Source organism: Cebus imitator, unplaced genomic scaffold (assembly GCF_001604975.1).
Source record: "Cebus imitator isolate Cc_AM_T3 unplaced genomic scaffold, Cebus_imitator-1.0 Scaffold54, whole genome shotgun sequence".
NCBI classification, from domain to species: Eukaryota; Metazoa; Chordata; class Mammalia; order Primates; family Cebidae; genus Cebus; species Cebus imitator.
In genome coordinates, this window is record NW_016107369.1 from 3,736,561 (window position 1) to 3,757,264 (window position 20,704).

At 50.1% G+C, this 20,704-nt stretch overlaps 1 protein-coding gene and 1 non-coding gene across 11 annotated transcripts in view; one reads left to right on the forward strand and one right to left on the reverse strand.

Annotated features, from left to right (window-relative positions):
* Window positions 1–17,200, reverse strand: part of JDP2 (Jun dimerization protein 2) — a 44,674-nt gene extending 27,474 nt beyond the window's left edge. The window contains exons 1-2 of one of the 10 annotated variants that reach the window (XM_017528614.2): window positions 17,102–17,200; window positions 5,946–6,169 (exon numbers count right to left, since the gene is read on the reverse strand). In XM_017528614.2, coding sequence (XP_017384103.1) covers window positions 5,946–6,146 — 201 coding nt within the window. In that variant the 5' untranslated portion in view covers window positions 6,147–6,169; window positions 17,102–17,200. Of the gene's footprint in view, window positions 1–5,945; window positions 6,170–11,777; window positions 11,982–15,479; window positions 15,729–15,837; window positions 15,979–16,219; window positions 16,352–16,935; window positions 16,957–17,101 lie in introns of those variants that run through there. The other 9 variants (XM_037738528.1, XM_037738529.1, XM_017528613.2 and 6 more) reach the window with 9 other exon arrangements.
* On the forward strand, window positions 1,367–1,532 carry LOC119471281. The gene has a single exon (XR_005200317.1).
* Window positions 17,201–20,704: the final 3,504 nt, after the last annotated feature.

Consider the following 20,704-nt stretch of genomic DNA (forward strand, 5'->3'; position numbering starts at 1 on the left):
TCTCAAAAAAAAAAAAAAAAAAAAAATCATAACAACACTAATAGGGAGGTATTATTATCCTCACTTTAAGATATTAATAGAAAACCTAAGAAGCCATAAGACTTCCTGAGCTTTTCAGAGGTGTGTGATTGCTGCTAAGGACATAGAGATCCAGCCACGTCCTCACCACCACCTCTCCAAGGGACCCTGTGTTAGGATAGCAGTGGGTGTGGCCAACCTCCGATTTTAAAGAAAAGCTTCAGAACCCTTGTGAATGCTCTGGATATGGTATCAAATAAGACTTAACACCACAGGGCCAATGTCAAACACACTTATAGCTGCCTTTAACTATCACTCATTCTCCCTCAAATTTAATTTTTTTAAGCTAACAGTTTTCAAAAATGTGCTAACAAAGTAATGGAACTAAAGTGGAAATTACAGATTTCAAAGATGAGTTGGGAGATTCTGTTCCAAGAGAGGACAGATTGGACCTCTCTGCCAAACAAGTATGAGACAAAAAAAGCATCTGAGTCAGGGGGAAGAAGGCCAATGCTATTCCAGAGAGCCACAATTAAAAACCAATTATGCAAAGCTTGCTAAAAAATGTCAGTGGGCTGCCTTTACGTTTCAAATCACTAAAAACACAGGCGTGCTTAGGCCAACATTTACCCAGCACATCAGCTGGTTTGGGGCAACTTTTTCTGCTCAGGCTAAACATGGATGCACGTCTTGGTCTCTGTTATGAACAAAGTCTGGGAAGACCACCTGGGGCTGAGCGAACATGGCTTCCAAGGCTGCTCTATGGTCCATGGATTCCTATTCACACTTCATCCAAAGGGGAAAACCCTCTCAATGTTCTCCAGGGGCCCTGGAAAAGATGGGAAATCGCCAATGTGAAATCCACAGACAGTCAAGTCTCCTCTCCAGCTCTGAAACTGATGAGGACACAGATCCAGCCCTCATGTGGAATACACACAGGGAACTGCCCTACGTTGGAAAGAGCAGTCCATAGTGATACGTACGCACCAATTCCTTAGGGTGACACCCTCAGAAAGCTCCCTGACAAGGATCAGAAGAAACCGTTTAGTCACGTTCCCAAAAGTAGCTGAGTCATCTCTGGGCCTATTAGCTGTACTGATTCCCAAGACTCTATCCTCGGAGATTCTGATTCCATCAGCCTGGAGTGGGGTCTGGAAATCTATGTTAAGAAGTTTCCCAGGGTGTTTTGATGACCAGCCAAGTTTGGGAATGGTTGGTTTGATTTTTGTTGTATTTTCTTTTTTTTCTGCCTGAAGTCAAATTCAGAAATAGAAAAACCTAATGAAACGATTAGCTGGAGATGAGAATTGGGAGATAGAGCAATCAAGGGATAGAAAGTTTAAGCCACCAGCCCTTGATACTAACCGAGCTATCTATATCCTAGCCTTGTGTCAAAGGCTCGTGATGTGCTGTGATAGCTGTGTTCAAGAAGTGCAATATTAAAACAAAAACGATGAGTCTTTTAAGCCCAGTGTGTAATGATACATTTTGAGTTATAACTCAGAGGCACAACTGGATAGTGAAGAAAAAAAAAAAAAAAAAAAAAAGTTTAAGCGACTTGCTAACACAGCTAATAATGTTCAAGCCAACAAGCAAGGTCTGTGGGACCTGAACATGGGTCACAGACTCAAAATCAGACTGGTAATACAGACAGTGTGAAGTGGGATGCGGGCAGGACATCAGCAAGTAGTGGGGACTGCAGTGAACCCAAGACTGTACACACGACAGCAGGCATCTGCTCCTCAGCTCCGACCTCTTGCTGCATATAAGGGTGTGGCCTGATGTGGCTAGATATTCTGGTTTTTTAAAAGAAGCCAGAGAGTCCACACTTCCTGGCTTTTAAATATAGCAATTCATTCAATTTTTTAAAAAAGAAAAAGAAAACCACACTGTGATTTTGTTAAAAAAGAAAGAAAAAGAAAACCACCCTGTGAACAAGATTCATCTGCAGGCCGACTCCTGCCCCCGGAATGACAGTCTGCAGCCTCTTTCCTGAAAGGTCATCCAGTTTAGCCTTCCTTGAACTCCTGAGTCCCCTCTAGAGCACTGAGAGGTAGCCAGAAGGTGAGGGGTCCTGTCTAGCAGGTTGATCAGTAAGTGTTTTGTGTGTATGCGCGTGCGCAAGGATGGGGCTTCAGGCCTCCCTCCACTCCCAACTGAAAATGCATTCCAGACCCAGAGACAGGGTGTGGCCACCATAGCCACGGCTCACTGGGAGATGACCTGGGAAGGGCCAAGATCTGTAGGCCAATCGGGACTGGTTTGTTGAGGAGTCCAGCTGAGAGGGGCTACAGAGGAAAAGTCAAGGAAGGAAATCTCGGGAGAAAGCCAGGGAGCAAAGCTGTCCTGAAAGGGAATATGAGAAAAGAAAGGAGAAAGGGGCGAGAAAGAAGCAACATCTCTAAAAATCCCATAACCCAGGAAATAACATTCCCAGAGTCCCTGGCCAACCATCAGAATGAGCGGTCTTGCCAATGCCATGCCCTTAGTCTGCTTAATTTTTCTTCATGGTGCTGACAACTACCCGACCTTATATATTGTGATGCCCTCACTACAATATGCAGTGCTGAGAGATGTAAGGCTTGGTCTGCAGCTGGGTTCCCAGTGCCTGGTGCAGCGCTCAGCACATAGCAAAGTGCTTAAGGAACATGGCTTGAACAAACGGACTGCAGGCAAGCAGTTGGCACCAAAACAGTTTAACGTCATGAGTCGACCATATAGTAATAATGACATCAGCACAAAGCACTTTATTATTCACAAAACCTGCCGTTGAACTTAATTCCTCCCATTTTCTTTTACTGAATTGTTCCGTGCATTTGGACACGACCCAGGTGACTGCTGACCCCTGCAAGGTGAACAGCCCAAGAGCGAGCTCTGACAGAGCTGCCTACACAGCGGCTCAGCCGGTATGCATGCTCGCTCTCTGTCTCTCTCTCTCTCTCTCTCTCTCTCTCTCTTTCTCTCTCTCTCTCTCGGCTAGGAGAAAATGAGGCTGCAGAACTGCAGGGTTCAGCACTCATTGGGCAATGTCATCGAAATGATCGAATATTCTGGGGCCAGGTTCATCCAGCCTGTCCAGCCCAACCAAGCTCTGGTTAGAAGCCGGGAAGGGGTATAGAGGCATGGCAGGCCACACAGCACGTGGTTAAAGTTTGGGCTCAAGGCAGACTGCCTGAGCTAATTTCCCAGCTAGTGACCTCAAACCTCCCTCAGTCTTGTTGATCTCATCTGTAATGTGGGTATGACCACGACAACACTAATTACCTCATAGGGTGCTTGTGCAGGGTAAACAAGGTACTTCACAAAGAGAGCCTAGTACTGTGCCTAGGACTTAGCTCTGCACAAGTGAGACCTGGCTGCAATGGCCGTATCGTCCACCACAACAGGCCCCAGCGCTATCACATCACAGCAGTGTGACCCTGAGTGACGGAATCCCTTCCCTAAACCTCAAATTATTCTTTAATATGGGGATAACCTGCACTCCAGGACTGAATAAGGAATGAATGAAGTCATGTATGTTAAACTCTTTGCGCAGGGCCTGGTACATATTAAATGTTTAATGAGCTAGTATCTGATTATTATTCAAGAAACTTTTGCTAGTCCAAAATGCCAGTAAGAAAATCCACTCAAGGCGGTTTGCCATATGCAAATAAATCTTTGGACCATAGATTCTTCAGTTGCAAGTTTCTTTCCCCGCCCCGCTTTAGGTTTTAGTTACTCCAAGAATTAGCTCTCCCCGCCCCTGGGATCTGACCTAGGAAGCATTTGGAGGTCGGTTCGCAGTGCAGGGCTGGTATCCCTCTCCATCGGTACAATCTCACAGCTCCATCTGCCTCTTCGCCCCCATAGCACTGCAGTCTGACAGCAAGGAAGAGGACATGCAAATATGCCCTAAAAATGGCTTGTTATTTTCACGGCCTGGATGGTGCACGTCTGTGGGTGCCTGTGAGGACAGCGCATCACTGTCGGGTACAGGGCAGATGCCACCAATTTGGGGGTGGCTATAAGATGTAAAAATACCCAACCCAAATAAAAGTGGCTTTTCCGAAAAAAAAAAAAAAGGAAAGAGTTCCTCCAGTGCCTCTTGCAGAGGAGAGAGGCAGTAACTCAGCCCCCCAGGCGAATCCCAGCTTGGCCACCTCTGCCCAAGACACCTGGATCCTCATCAACCCACACATAGCCTTAGTGCCCCCATGAAGCTGCTCAGCTACTGGCTCTAAATGGCAATTTTACTGTGGAATGACCCAGAAACAGATGCTCTCAAGTCACAGACCTGGGAAGGTGAGGAGCAGAGGGCCAAAAGGCAAAGACCCTCCATCATGAAGAGAGAATACTAAATAAGCTGGGAAGGGCTCCGACAACACTTTGGTTTACAAGATCAATTCACAAGAATAGAATCACAGTCAACTCGCATCTTCTAATTCACAGTGTTTAGTAGGCACCTATGATGGACCTCATTCACGCGTCGTGAGCACAAATGGCTACAGGGAGCAGGCAGTAGGGGAAAATGAAGGCAGATGGTAGCAGCAGAAGCAAAACCAACAATATAAGCAGGATCAAGAATAACAGGGAGGTGCAGAGGCCTGTGTCCCACTGGAGAGAGGAAGCAGTGACATGCCTCTGTCCACCGCATTTAGCCATTGCCATGCCGGAACAGGGCAGTGGGTGACGAGATCTTCCTATTTTTTGATAAAAAATTTTAAGTGAAATGTGGGTTTGCATTTTTTTAAAAACACAGAGCTAGCCAAACAAAATACATCAGAGAGCCAGGTCCAGCCTGCAAACAGCCAGTCTGCCACTATGGCCAAGTCCCCAACAGTTCTCTGCAGTTTTTAGGCCCCTGTCAGGAGAAGGGGAGCTGAGAAATAGCTGCTACTATCCCAGCGCTCGCCTGCGGGTACCCAGACAACCTCCTCCAGGCAGAAGGCCCCCTCTCCAGCACTGCCAGCACTTCAGCCCTCCCAGTCCGCCCAGGCTCACCTTTGCCTGTGAATCCTCCCTCCAGGCACAGCCGCCATTCCCAGATGCTCAGCTGTTTCCCATACCCTCCCAGTCCCAGCCTCTTCCCCACCTGCCACCACTGGCTCCCTCTCCTTTCCAGGGGGCAGCTGCTCCAGCAGGCCTCTGAAGAAACGGCCCTGCTGGAACCTTGCTGGAGCAGGCCTTCAGACAAACGGCCAGACCTGGGCAAGTGGCCATGGAGCATGCCCTGCATGGATCCTCCGCCATGCCGGGACTTCCGCTGCTCACCAGTGCCCCTAGAAAAGGGCTCATGAGAGCTGCAGGTGCAAGGGACCTGAGGAGGGGTCCCTTGCAAATGCCATGTGTGGGTGCTCCACATGTGGGTCCCTGGCAAATGCCATCTAAGGCAGATGCTGCTGGCTGACTGAGGCCATGCTCAGCTCTGGCAACTGCTTGGGAAGGGAGGCCACACTACTCTTCTTCCAATTTCCCTGGTTCAGCTGCAGAAAGGGCCGAGAGGGGTGGAGGCCATGATGTAAGTAATGATAACAATTTTAAAAGATAACCTAATATTGGCATTCTCTTGTCTACTTTTTAAAACATGTCCACATTCCCATTTTCCCCCATCCTCCCACCACCCCGGAGAGATGGCCGAGATATTGCTATTCATTACTGTTATCACTCTTCCCCTGCCCCTTGGAGAACCAGAGACAGGTTGAACGTCCTCCCCTGGCCCAGTGCTTCTCAAGCATTAATATGTCCATGAATCCCTGGGGAATCTTGTTGAGATGCAGATTCTGATTCAGAAGGCCTGGGGTGAGGCCTGAGATTCCGCATTTCTGATAAGCCCCAGGATGGTATGGATGCTACCGGTCCTCAGATCACACTTTGACCATTAAGGTTAAGGTTCCATGGTGGGTTTAGGGCCAGACTGGAATCTGCCAGGGGTAACGAGGCTCGCTCACCTCACTTTTCACGGGCTGGGGCCTCTTGCCCAGTTTCACCTCCAGGAAGTGCAAGGGTGCGATCATGGCCCCGAGGTTGCGGATGTCAGCGTATTTCAGCTCCTCCGCGGTCAGGGCCGAGCTGGGGAGTCCAGTCAGGGGGCCAAGCCCTGGCAGGGAGCCTGCAGTCACCGAAGGGTCCGGGATCTGCCCAGGCATCATAGCAGGAGGAGTGGCAGGCCAACCTGGAGTGGGCAGGAAAAGAGCAGGCCAGTCAGCCAGGTTAGGGGCTCCAAGGGGACTCATGTCCCTCATCTTCCCATGACTGTCGCTTCTTTCACCAATGTTCCCCTGAATCCCTTTCCCACCCAGCTGCTTTTCCTGCCATGAAGTCCTTCCTGTTATAGAGGAAAAGTTGTTCAATTCACTCACAACAAGGTCACCCTTGGCACTGCCCGGAGTGCCTGCCTTTTCTTTGTTGTTGTTTTTTTTTAATTTGTTTTTTCTTCTTCTTTTTGTTTGTGTCTGCCTTTATTTTGCAGGCAATGCTTGACCCAGTCGTCGGCAACATGTATTCAGCATGTGCTATGTGCCAGCCCCACGGTAATCCTGCCGCCAGTCCTATTAGGCTGGATCAGAGGTCATTACACAGAGGAAGTAGCCAAGCTTAGAATGATAACTCACTCGAGGTTGTACACAGTTAAAACTGGTGGAGCTGGGATGTAAACGGCAGCATACAGTCTCCGAAGAGAGTGAATTATAACAGCGGAACCTCAAGCACCTTTGCACCTGTTTCAGAGGAAGCTATTTTTGGTCTGGCATGGTGCCTCCCCTCAATCACACATCCTATTCTGCATACTTGTTAAGACACCCTGAATAGGAGATGAAACCAATCAAAGTTAAAGGTGAGTGTGTGAAATATCTATGAGAAAGAGACTGAGGCAAAGCAGGTGGCATTAATTAGCATGTCCTTTCCCTGTGGAACCCAGTACCAGAAAATTCCTCCATGGTCTCTTTTGCTTTTTTTTTTCCCAGGCTGGAGTGCAGTGGCACAATCTCGGCTCACTGTAAACTCCGCCTCCCAGGTTCAAGCAGTTCTCCTACCTCAGCCTCTCGAGTAGCTGGGATTATAGGCACCTGCCACCATGCCCAGATAATTTTTGTATTTTTAGTAGATACGAGGTTTCACCATGTTGGCCAGGCTGGTTTCGAACTCCTGACCTTAAGTGATCTGCCTCCCAACATGCTGGGATTACAGGTGTGAGTCACCATGCCCGGCCACCTCCATGGTCTCTTCATTCTCAGAGCAAACACATATTCTGGCTCTGCCAGACCCAAAAGGTATACACGGGAAGACATTCAGACATGGAAGAAGGATGTAAATTAGGCAGGTCAACACCAAGGGAATGCTTCCTCCCTTTACTGAGGGAAGCTCATGGGTAAAGAAATGGTCACTTCAAGACACAGATGGCAGTGAAGAAAGCTGGTCTGCCAATAAAGCCAGTTCCTTAAAGGGCTCCTCCTCCCTACCCATCCATCCAGTTACTGACCACATACTATGAGGCAGCAGACACTAGGAATATGGAGGTCAGATGTGTACAGTCTCAGCTTTGAAGCAGCCTTATAAGTAGCAAATTAAGGCCAGGCTCAGTTGCTCAGGCCTATAATCCCAGTACTTTGGGAGGCCAAGGTGGGCAGATGACTTGAGGTCAGGAGTTCGAGACCAGCCTGGCCAACATGGTGAAACCCCGTCTTTACTTAAAAAATACAAAAATTAGCCAGGTGTGGTGGTGCATGCCTGTAATCCTAGCTACATGAGAGGCTGAGGCAGGAGAATCGCTTGAACACAGGAGGCAGAGGTTGCAGTGAGCTGAGATTGCACCATTGTACTCCAGCCTGGGTGACAAGAGCAAAACTCCATCTCAAAAATAATAATAATAAATAAGTAGCATGTTAGTACAAAACTTCTCTTGGATTCTAGTCCTGTAAAGGAAATCATTTCTTCCTCTTCTCACCTTTCTGCCCAGGGTCATAAAATCAAAATCCTCACTGGCTTAGAACTCTTGAGGGAAAATCTTTGGCCTATCCTTCCATCTTTACCTGTCTCTTCCCGTGGAGAGAGATGTATTTGGCAGAAGAGGGAAGATCTGATGTCCATCAGACAATGCCTCTCTGTTGGGCAGTTAATGTACTCAGATGGCCACATGGTTCTTAGGCTGTCTCCTGCAGGAGTGGCCTTGGAGGGTAACCCACGACCACCTGCGCCTATTCAGCTTCCCAGGTGTAGATCATTCCAGAGAGGGGCATTCGTGAACCTGTTTTGGCCACAAGCGCAAGCCATATTCTCCATCTCCATTTCACTTTTGAAGGTGAAATTTGGTTCCCTGTCCAAGTCCAGAGTCTATTTCCCAATAAGTTCTATTTCTCTAAGGGGAAACACATGTGAGTAATTTGCACTGTCAAGCACAAAGGCTTCCACTGGCCATCACTTTGTCTACAGCAGGGTGTCTAAAGCAAGGTGCCTGGGAATGGGAAGTGAGCCTGCCATTTCATCCACAACACACCTGCTGCATCTGCCATAAAGCCATCTGCCCATAGCTTCCTGGCTTGCCCCAACATTTTTATGTGGTGTGCTCTGCCTATCTGTGCTCCTATGCTCCTCCATCTGTGCTCTGCCTACTGTACCTCCCATACCCAGTCCTCTTAGCACGCTTCCCGCTTACATCCTTTCTCTCCCTCCTTCACCCAGTGTCCCCGGGCCATCGGAAAAGGATCTGAGACTCAATCACATTGAGTTACAGTCTTAGAGCTGAAGCAGGCCCTGTGCTCATCTAAACCACATCCTCATTTTGACAGGAGGAAACTAAAGCTCAGAGAGGCTAAATGGCCTCCCAAGGTCACACAGCTGAAGAGGATCAGAGCCAGGGCTCAGCTCCTGGTCCCAGGGTTTTAGGCCAAAGCTGTCTCACCCTGCCCTTTTTGTTTCCCTTCCTGGGGTCCAGTACGTAATGATGCCTTCAGCAGAAGGAATGACTTTCTCATGGTGGGCTTTCAGACACCAGCCCATAGTAGAGGGTCATTGTCTTGCACAGATGACCCTCCACCTGCCCTGGAGATCCAGGTTTAGGAAGTTCCCTGAATAACTCCATGGTACCCTGTATGGGATCCCAGACATAGAAATAGCCCCTGGAACCTCTGGTATGTGGGTGTTCAGTGTCTTCAGGTCCCCCAACTCTGAGCTGGACTGGAGCCCAGTGGCAGCAAGACAGCCCTTTCTCCACCCTCTGGAATGGAATCTGCAATGCAGAGAGAGCTGCAGCCTGCCATGCTGGGAGGCTGCTCCAGGGCCCTGTGGATGAGCTGCATGTCTCCCCCCACCTCCTCTAGGGAGAACAGGGAAGGGGCCAGCAGGAAGACCTATTCCTCGCGGCACAACTGTGCCTGAAACAAACCATGTGGCCACATGGCCAGCAGGGCCGTGATTCCAGGTGGTAAGCCGGAGTCATGGCTGGTTGTTGCCCTGGTGACCCCAGTGCTTAGCATCATTTCTGGTGGAGAAAAGGTCATCAATAATACTCGTTGAAGTAAGAAATAAGTGAATAAATGAATGAACAAATGACAGCAAATTCACGGCAGAGCAAAATTTGGCAAATGCAGTAAGAATCCATCTTTAGAAGCTTAGATGCTCATTATCAGGCTGTGATTTCACCTCCAAGTTATTCATTCCCACAGTAGACCCCAAGAAAAACACTCCAGAGGCTTCTGTGTATTTCCCTGCCTAAGCCTTCCATCTCTGGGAGATAGAAGCCAGACCCCATTCTGTTCCAGGAATGATAGGCTCTGCTTGCAGCTTCTGTTTATTCTCATACAGATGGTATAAATGAGACACTAACAAATGATCCCAAAATATAATGAATTTTCTGCTACTGTGGAACCCCCTGAAGGGACGGCCATCCCCTGGGAGCAGTGGCCCTATAAATTTTGCCATTCCTGCTCCCCTGTGAATCCATCCCAATGACAAGCCTCACCCAGGAGACAAGGCACTAGTCTTTCCTTTGTAGAGGCAAAGTTCCCCTCTCTTTCCTCCCCCTGCAAAAGAGTCCCTAACTGCTCAGATACAAACCACAAAGCCCTCAGCCATGCCATTCCTAGGAGACAACCACAACAGCTGACATTCACCAGCGAGAAGTCATCCTAAACATCTCTGGGGGTTGGGGGAACAGAAGATGGAGGAACTGAGCAGCTGCCGTTCATAATTGGATTCTCATTAACTGCAAAGAGCTGGCTGACGATCTAAGGCGGAAAGGCAACTTTAGTGATTTGAAAAATAAAACAATTTGATGTGACTTAGGGATCTATAAAAGGGGGGAGGGGGCAGTGGAGGTGGCAGCAGCAAGGAACAAGTAACAGCCAGAAGGAACTTACCCACTTCAAGGAAGTCTAGGAAAGATGACAAGAGGTGAAATCATCTCCCACACTTGTTGTTCCATACGGAAACAATTTAGTAGGAAAAGAAGAACTACGCACTAAAAGCTTCAGGAGAACAAACCAGAGTTTTTTTCTCTTCAGGGCCCAGGAGGTCTGAAAGGCAGATAAACACCCTCGGTGTCTCCAGGAGTAACTAGGGGGCATAAGTAAGGAGCAAGCTCTATTTGGTAGCAGAACACCAACATTGGGAAATGGGGCTCGTGCCTCAATATACAGGCCTGCAATCCAAGAAGACTTTGGCAATGTGGGACACTGACCAGGAATAAGCTAGAAGCCAGCCAATGAAGGAAGGCTGGGTGAAGCACAAATCCAAGAGGCAGATTGACTAGCAAGGCATGAATCAGTCAGGTGAGGTTCAGAAGGTCACAGTGAACCCTAAGCAGTTGCTGATCCTAAGATTATGAGGCAGCAGCTCCCTGAAAGCCAGCTAGAAGAAAATGGGGACCGGATGGATCCAAGAGGAAAGAACTTGGAAAAAAAAAAAAAAGAAAAAAAAGAGTCTGGTAGCTGTACTCTCTACTCTTCCTCAGTAGTGGGCTGCGGGCACACAGTTAGGGCACTGCGTTATAGAAGCAGAAGAAAAGCCATAAAACATTTCAAGTCTAGAAAATAGACCCTCCCGGGAGATATTAACATGAAGAGACATTTCAGCCAAAAGAAAAGCTAAAGGTTCTCTCATTTTTTGTTTGTAAATCTGTAAGGTATTAGGTTGGTGCAAAACTAACCGTGCTTTTTGCCATTCCGCTCAATGGCAAAAACTGAGATTACTTTTGCACCAACCTAATACCTTAAATCTTTTTTAAGCGGAGTATCTATAAACAAATAACAGTCTTGTTTTATGCGTCAAATTTGTAAGGGCTATTCTTGTTAGAAAGTGCCCAATAATCAGCATTTTCATCCAGAATGGCAAAGACGGGTAAATAAAAAGAGACAGGTTAAGGGAAACTTAGCAACTGCACCATGAACTTCCTGTCCGTAGAAACAAAACTGTAAAGGAGGCTATAAAACCCCTGGGCCTCTTCGAGAAGGTAAGCTCCTCTCCAGGCCAGCAGCTGGCTTGGGCTGCCATCGGGAATAGGGAATAGGAATGGGTACGCACATGGGTGCAGACAGCCTAAGGGCCAAGGCTTGGTGCCAAGAGAATGTGGAGGTGAGAGTGGCAAGTCAAGGAAAGGGGGAGTTTACAGGGGCAAGCCCCATGAGAAATGAGGGGTTGGAAGTTGAGGGCAGGGCATGGGCAATGGCAACTGAGGCTCAAGAAGAGAAGTGGGCTCTTGCATTCCCAGGAGAGAACAGGATGCAGAGGGCAGGAGTCCACAGAGAAGGGCAGAAAGGTGACAGGCCAGTGATCATGGCGCATAGCACCTGCTACCATGAATCTTGGAGAATCAATCACCAAGCCTCTTCTTGGAGCTAAGGAGTCACCCAGGATGACCTCTCTCTTGGAATCTGAATGATGTAGGTCAAGCAGCTTCCAAAAGTTGAGGGATCCAGAAGGCGAGAGGCAAGACGATGGGGAAGGCCCCAAGACTGAGAGTGAAGTCGAGCAGCAAAAGGCCCTCTTCAGATGGTCCCAGCTCTGTAGACCACGAGGAAGGTGGGGTAAGAGTGGTGGTTCGGGAGCCAGATGATCTGAGTGTGAATCCTAGCTCTGCCCCTTCCTAGCTGTGTACCCTTGGGCAACTTCCCTAATCTCTCTGTGCCTCCCTTTCCTCAGCTGTAAAGTAAGAATAACAATGTTATTTGCCCTGTATGGCTGTCAAGAGGATTAAATTAGTTAATACTTGGAAAGTACCTGGAGCAGTGCCTGCACGTAGTGAGTGTGAAGTCAGTGTGGCCACCAGGGCCTTCCTTCCTGGAGGGGCACTCGCGCCAGATGACCCCTCAAGGTCCCTTCTGGACTAGTCTCTCTTTCCTGCAGCCATGAAGAGGATTCTCCCCAGAGGACTCTCTGCTCTCCCACTTTCCAGCTCTAAACCCCAAGGGGGCAGGGCCGTCTTGCATCCTGACAGTTAACTGAAGAATAGAAACAAAGTATGCCAGGTCAGGGCTGGGTACAAAGGTGCAGAAATGGGGCCCAGCACCTGCCCTTGGCTTCAGTTTCCTCTAAGGTCTGCTTCACCTTGCAGGCCAGAACATGGCTGCACAGACCCTGGCAACAAGGTGCCATCAAGAGCTAGATTTCCATTCCTGCCCCGAGGCAGAGAGCCAGCATCTTCTGTGTCCTTCAATCTGTCCATCCCTGCACTGCTTCAGAAGAAGACAACGAGGGGTAGCTGGGTTCAGGAGAAGCCACTGGACCCTGGTAGCCATGATCCTGCACAGCCATCCCAGCCATAGAGGAACCTGGAACCATCCCCCAGGGAACTCCTGCTCTTCCCTAGAGACCAGAGAAATGCTTCTGAGGCCTTGCCTATAAACAGAGCTTTGTCCTCTGCCTAATGTAGGTGCTCAATAAATACACATGAAGTTATCTCTGCCAGGGATCCTTAGCCCAGGCAGCAAGAAGCAGCTGGGAACGTTCAGCCACTGGACAAGCTTTCTATTTCCCCTTCCTGCTTCACGCCAGCTCTGGTCCTTGGTGGCTGGCAGGGGTTAACAGTACAACACCTAACACAGACACACACATAAGTTGTGGTAACCGCCCTGGTCTTTAAAAAAAAATGCCATTGGCCAGCTGAAGCTTTGCAATTGGAGCTCCCCAACTAAATCCTGTGGGCTACAGCAAGAAAATGGACTAAAAAACAACAACTAAGAATGGTGGGCTCTGGCCAGGCCTCCCACAGCCAGCAAGAAGTAAAGAAACACAGGCTGAAAATTCCAAGACTGGGTCGCTAAGGCATTTGTCTCTGCTGAGTTCCGAGAGGCCAAACCACACACACACGCGCGCACGCACACACACACACGCGCACGCACGCACACACACACACACACACACACAAGAACATGTGTGAACATAAATGCGCACACACACACACACGCACATGGAGCTTGGCAGCCCCTAAGTTCCAGAGCTGGTAATACAAGCCACGGAACCGACTGCCAAGACAAGCAACAGAACGAGCCAGGCCCGGTTTCATTGGCCACCATATGCTGCATATGGCCCAGGACGCAGCCAAAACAGTGTTCTCACCCTCCTCAAAGGCATAGGAGACCCTCTGTTTTCAAACACACCTCCACAGAGCCTTAATTAAAGGAAAATGGAAAAATAATGTGCCTGCTGCTCTCCCCCTGCCTATATAGGCATGCACACACACATACCCATACACACTCACTCCATTTTTCTCTTCCTCCCATTTCGGTTTCAAACATAATTCATTCGTATGGAAAAAAAGCAAACTGCATCCTGCAGCAGAAAGGCTGAAAAGAATGTAGCTTGCCCTCAACCCTGGCTCTGATTGCTCAAGCTGAGCTGGGGCTGAATGAATACAGAGCAGGCCGGCCTAGAGTCGGCGTTGGCCCCTTTCTTTCCAGAGTGGAGCTGGAAACAGACACTGGAGAGAGACAGCCCATTGCAACACCAGTAGCCCACGACAAACGAGGCCCAGAGAGCCTATTCTTGCCAAGGATTCTGCAGGTTGGAAAAGATGCCCATACACCCTGCAAACAGGTAGGGGGATGAAAACAGACCCAAGGAGTCATAAGGAGCATTCCCTGCTACCTGCAGAAGTTAGGCAGTAGGTGAGTGGGAAGACCCTTATCCAAACACTTCCTAGGGGACATTGTCACCACTTTGCAACACATCTCCTTGGAGGTGGCTGCAGCCAACCTAGAAGAAAAGCCTGAAGGCTACACACGCAGGACTTCCTGCAGCCCTTCAAATCACACAGCACCCAGCTCTTCAAGAAGATTCTGGAGCTGCCTGCAGCTCTGAACCAAAGCCAAAGTAGTAGGGAACAGAAGAGTCTTTGAGAAATCCATCCTCCCTGCTCTAAACAAGGCAAAACCTTAACCACCCAGAGGCATGAGAATAGATTTTGCTTCTCTTCCTCCATCCTCAGGTTTATATAAAATCAGAGCCACGCTCACGCCTGATACCTGGTTAAACGCTCCCCTAGAAACCTGCAAAGGAAGATAAGCCATCCATCCAAGCTGCAGCTAGATTTGCTGGAAAGGTAAAAGCAATGGGAAGCGTTTTTTAAAAACCCTCAGGGAAAGGAGGTTGAGGGGAAGGGAGATGATAGGTGGATGCAGTTCCTAGCAAGGACTTAAAGGACGTTTGGACACAAAGGTACCCAAACATGGTTCAAAGCTTCCCAGTTCCTGATGCTCCTCAAATTAAGACCCTGGCGAGAGTTCACCAAGATTTAAGCCTGGATACACACGCCTAAGCAGGCTGCGAGCCCTTTCTGAGATACAGACCTGAGCACATTTGCCCTCAGCACATGTGGTCAGGCCATATCCCCATGCCCTGGATGCCAATAGGGAGGGCAGCACCCTGGGCAAAGGCCAAGCCATCTTGCAACTGGAGATGACCTAAGGGGTCGGTTGATTTCTCCTTCCACCAGCCTCTCCATCCCTGCAAAAGAGCCAGGACCTCCCATCTTCCCTGCTCCTCCCAGTGACCCAGGCAAAGCCTGGCCTGCCACCCCAGGGTCCAGGGGTCCAGGTAGAAAACCCACCCCCACACCTCCCCCCCAGCCCCCACTGCCCCCCTACCTCTCGACAACCTCCTTTGAGGGGAGGAGCAGAGGAGAACCTTCTAAGCTGGGCTGGGCAAGGGAGAGGCTTGTTACCTACAGGAGCCTGCTTGCCTCCTTATATAACCTGGCGTGGGAGACAGGAGAGCCCAAAGGGGACCCCGGTCACCCTTAGATCCCTTCCCAGCCCAGAGCCCCAGAGCAATGGCCATGAAAGAAGCTGCCTTCATTGGATGGAAATCCCGAGCCCTTCTCAATACCCGCCTGCGGGAGCGGGTCCTCCGGGAGTCGCGCTTCCTCCCTGCCAGCAGGTCCTTGTCATCCCTCCACAATCGAACTCCCACGCCAACCCCGCACCTCCCTGGCCCTACACCCTCCATCTCCACCCGCACGGCCCGTCTCCGCGGGCAGTTTTCTCCCCACTCACCCCGCCTTCCCCGCCGCCCGAGGAGAGCACCTCCTTGCAAACGGACGGGGGAGGAGAGCGCGGGAGGGAGAAGGAGGGAGCGCCCGGCTGCCCAGGGAGCGGACGGAGCCTCCCGTCCCGGGGCGGGAACCAAAAGGAAGCCTCAGGCTACCGGGCGCCTCGCGGGAGGGGCCCGGCTGCAGCGCCCCGCGCGGGGAAAGCTCGGGATCCCAGGGCTGCGGGAGCCTCCCGGCGGGACTGGGCTGGGCTGGGGCTCCTCGCGCTCCGCCCGCGCGGGGGCGGCCGTCCCAGGTGCCCGCGCCGCGCCCCGCTCCGCCCCGCCCCGCCCGGCGCCCCCAGCGCGCGCCCTCGCACCCACCGTGCAGAAGCTGCTGGCGGAGGCGGCGCCCCCGGGGCCGGGGCCCGGCTGCAGGCGCCGTGCCCGCTCCGCGCCGCTGCCGCCCGGCCGCGGAGCTCCGCCCGGTGCCCAGGCCCGTCCCGGCCCGGGAGCCGCCGCGGCGCCAGCCCCGCCGCCAGCGCCCCCCGTCGCGGCCGCCGAGCGTCCCTCCCGCAGGCTGTGGCGGGCGGCGGGACGGGTTGCATCAGCCCCGGCTATATAGCGGCCCCTGGGCGGCGGGGAGGGGTCGGGAATGCGGAACCGGCCGAGCTGCCAGCTCCAGACGTCAGAGGGGGACGGAGAGGAAGGGAAGGAGGGGACCGGGGAGGAGGGGGTGTGGAGCCGGCGCTTCACACCCACTGACCTTAACCTCCCCCGCCGCCTCGGGCGCCCTCCTCCCGCGGCCGCTCGCGCTCCTCTCCCCGCGGGGGCGGCCCGGGTTCATCCAGTCCCCCGGCTCCGCCACCCCACGGTGCAGGAGCGCGCTAGAAAGCAGGACGCGGCCAGCGATTATGTAAGCGCACCCCCCGCGCACTGCCGCCCGGCTTGCGCCCGCCAGGCAGCAGCCGCAGCCCTGGGAGAGAGAAGCGACGCCGGGGCCGGGGGACAAGTCAGAAGCCCCTTCACGCACAGCCTTTGTGGACCCTGTTCCTCAGTCCCGGCGCTTCCCCGCAAGCAGAGAGACAGGGAGAATTTCGGCATAATTTCATCCTTGGACACTTCAGGACTGAGCGGGCGAGGAGGCGATCTCGTCAACCTGCTTTAGGTTTCGGTGGAGAAGGATGGGCTGAAATGAAGGCATTTGGGGACCCCTACTCCTACCCGCCGGCCCCCGCCAGCGCCCTTAGGCCCCCAGGCGGCTCGCCGCACCAGCCTGCCCTCCGCTAGGGCTGCAGCCTGAGACCGCGGCTTGCTCTGCTGCTGGCACAGTTAGACCCTTGGCACAGTTGGACCCTTCTGTCCTGCTCCAGCAGGCTTCTCCTGTGCCCTCTGGACACAGCAGTGAGCAGACCCAGCCCCCAGTAGACCCCCGGTGACCTTCTTCCCCGTTACAACTTCCATAGCCAACCCCACTCCCACCTTCCATCATCCTAGAGAGGAAATGGTGGAGACTCCAGAGGAAAAGTGACATCCATGGTGCCTTCCAGTATACAAAGGCAGCGACACAGAGCCCTCAGGTAGAACGGGGTTCCCTAGATGGCATCTCCTACCTCCAGTGCTCCTGGGTACCCATCGAGCCCCCTACCTTCTGCCTAAACCGGATAGGAGTGACGATTTTTATACTCAGCGACTTTCGGCCTCAGAGTGATGTCAGATCATCACCCATAGAAGAAAGGAAGTGAAAGAAAAAGTTCATGCCTTCTTAGAGTGCAGATGCTCAGAGTGAAGGAAACAAGACTGGAGACAGATGGGTGCAAATGAGCAAACTCAAGCATGCATGTCTCTTCCATGTGAGTGAGTGCATGAGATCTTATTCTCCTTATTTCCCCAGTGCACTGAAATCTTTCTGGATAAAAGAACTGGGCTAATGGAAGGAGAGACAGACCAAGTTCCAATGACATTGCCTGACCATTTTCACCTTCACCAGCAATCTCCCTGGCAACACTGGTGTGGGCAGGTAAGAAGAAAGCAAGGCCCTGAGAGAATATACATTGGAAAATGAGCAGTAATTTGATAGTCTGTGAAAGCACATCATTCTCCACCCCAGAAAGGCCAGCGACACCTCTACTACAGCATAAAGATCAAAGCCAGGGACTGTGAAACTGACTCATCATGTTTCTCCCACAAGACTTGCATCTGGACATTTATACAGGACAAAACATGGAACAGAGGCAATGCTACTTTATGTGTCTTCGCCTGGGGCTTTGGATAAACTAAACTGATCTCTGTGCAGGGACTAATAATTAGGGTGTGTGGTTAGGCCCTCCCTAGGGCCTGTTTTGGACCGTGGCTGGGCCACCAGCAGTCAGTCCTACTGGGCCGTTGCTTCCCCCGCGAATTAAATATGTTACAGGGGTGGCACCAAGGGTGACTTGGGAGGTCTTTAGTCCCCTCTACCTCCTATAATAGTCAGTGGGTCTTCTCTGTTGGTGGTATGATATGGATGTTTTTCAATTTCATACAGGATGCTGTAAGACCACAGACTCAAGGCCTCCCTTCCAGCCACATACTCCCTACTAAGCCCCTATACTTAATCACTGCCTCCGGGAGTAGCTAGAGGGAGAAACCATAAACTGGGTCCTTTATGCAGACACTGGGGGCTGCATGGAGCTGATCTACCCCTGGCTCTTAGGGACAGACAAGTGACTCAGCCTAAGGCAGTTTGAATTTAAGTTTCCTATCACAACTAGGAAAGTCCTGATGAACACACCCAGCCCTGGCCAATGGGCTGATCGAGAGATCGTGAGGTATCCCAGGTGAATCTCATGAGACTAGGAATGTTGTGCATCTGCTGGAAAGAGAAGCTGCCAGAAGCTGGACCTGAAACTGCCAGAAGCTACCACATGAAAGGGATCTACAGAGAGTGAAGCTAATGGGAACAAGAGTAGAGCCAAGCCATGGAGAGAAAGACAGATCAAGTTCCAATGACATTGCCTGAGTTCCTGAATTCAGTCACGCCTGACAGCATCCTGACCTCTGCAGGTTTTAGCTATAGGAATCAGTAAATTATGTCTTACCCAAGGCAGTTTGAATTTGGGTTTCCTATTTCCTGCAATTAGAAAAGTCCTAATTAATACATCAGGTTTTCATCTCTAACTTATTTGGACTATTTCATTTTAAAGTTTAATGGACATTGATGAATCCCATGCTCTTTGCAAAGAGGGGAAAAGTGAAATGGTGAAGTAAAATAATGAATTCCCCACACCTGTTCCTCCAAAATCAAAGGAGAAAGTGATAGTTCTGAGTATGTAATCAGCCAATCAACTAGTCTTTAACCTAGTATTTACTGAAAATCTATTGTGCACCTTCAAAGTACACAAAGTTTAAGACATGATCTCACCTGTTCCTACTTCCCGTCTAATTAGGAAAAATAATTTGCAAACTAATGAATAGCAAGACCGAGAGTATCTAAGAGCTAGTGATGTCACACAGGCTGGAAGCACTGTCAGAGTTCACACAGGATTGCTCCTCCATTCTCTATTCAAATTGTGTAAATCAACATTGCAAACGAGTAGCTGGCAGGCTGAAAATCCAGCTTTTCTGGCTTCCACTTTAAATTCATTTTTTAAAAAAAGACAGGCATGGCGGTGCTGACCTGTAGTCCTAGCTACTCAGAAGACTGCAGAAGGATCATTTGAGCCCAGGAGTTCAAGTCTAGCTCAGGCAACATAGCAAGACCCTCATCTCAAAAAATAATTGTAGAAAAGAATCCTTTTTTTTTTTTTAAGATATCAAAGATTTCATACAAAAAAATCTAGATTTCAAACTTTCTTTTAAAAGTATCAGTCAGGCAACATTGGGCGTATATAATAGGATAAGCTAGGTTTTGCTGTAGTAACAAATATCCCCCCAAACTCATTGGCTTTACAAAAGAAAGGCTACTTCTCAGCCACACAAGAAAACTGTAAATTGAGGCGATTCTCCAGGGCAGCTGTCTTATAGGTGATGCCTCAGTATTGATATCTTCATATCACCAAGTGCCTTCATGGTCACCATGGCAGAGAAAAAGAGGTAGAGAGGCTGAGTACTAGCAGTGAAATCCTTCCTCCTGGAGTGACATACATCACTTTATGTTTCATTGGCCAAAGCAGGTCCCATAGCCATTCTTAAAGATGCAAGGAAGCTCAGTCCTCCCATGGACCACGGAGGTGAAAGGAACCAGAAAATAGTACACAATCTCTGCCACCACATGCATTTCCTTATGGCAGCAATAGGCCAGAGCCCGCTACAAGCTGCCCTTTGAAATGGGACTTAAACACCCAGTTTGACATAGTCTCCACCCAGCCTGCCTGGCCCTTGGGGGCATTTGACTTTGCAAGTCCTGGTATCAATAAAACCAATCTCAACATCTGTCTTTCAGGTGACCCTGGTGATCCATGGAGTTATCACACAGTTTTCAAAAACAAATGTTTTGCTCTGCTTAAAACAAAAATTTATGCCATGCAGAACTCTTCCGATGAAAGGCAGGCTGGTATCATGAAATCAAACAAGAAGTTGAAACTAGCTGTTACTGTAGTCTGCAAATTACATAAACCTGTTTATGGTGATTTCTTCCTGCTGTTCTTCCCTCGATCAATCAAACACCCACCGGGAGAAACAAGCCTCCCAAGCTGTTCCCCGGAGTGGTAGTGACTTGGGAAGGGAGGCAAGGGGCTGTCTGATTTAACATTTTGAAAAATATATATGTGAATATACATACATATAGATGTGTGTGTGTGTGTCTATATAAATATTCAAGGGTAAAACATTTGAGAAGAAAACTTGTGAGCTAGGAATAGGAAGGCTTCTCTTCCCATAACCACCAATGAGAATGTGATACGTCTAAAGGTTGAAGAATAAATCAGCATCTGTAGAAATGTAGCCATCTCTTGGAAAAGCCTAGCGTCTTCTCTTCAGTCTCCTAACACAATAAGGTTTTTGGAGGATGAAGAAATGGTAACTTCTCTGGTTAAAATGCTGGGGCAAGCTGCGTACAGTGGCTCACACTTGTATCTAGCACTTTAGCTGGCCAAAGTAGAAAGCCAGCCTAGGAAACATAACAACACCCCATCTCTACAAAAAAAAAACTTATTAAAAAAGAAAGGTGGGGGGCATGGTGACATGTGCCCATAGTCCCAGCTATTTGGAAAGCTGAGGCAGGAAGACGGCTTGCGCCCAGGAGTCTGAAGTTGCAGTGAGCTGTGACCAC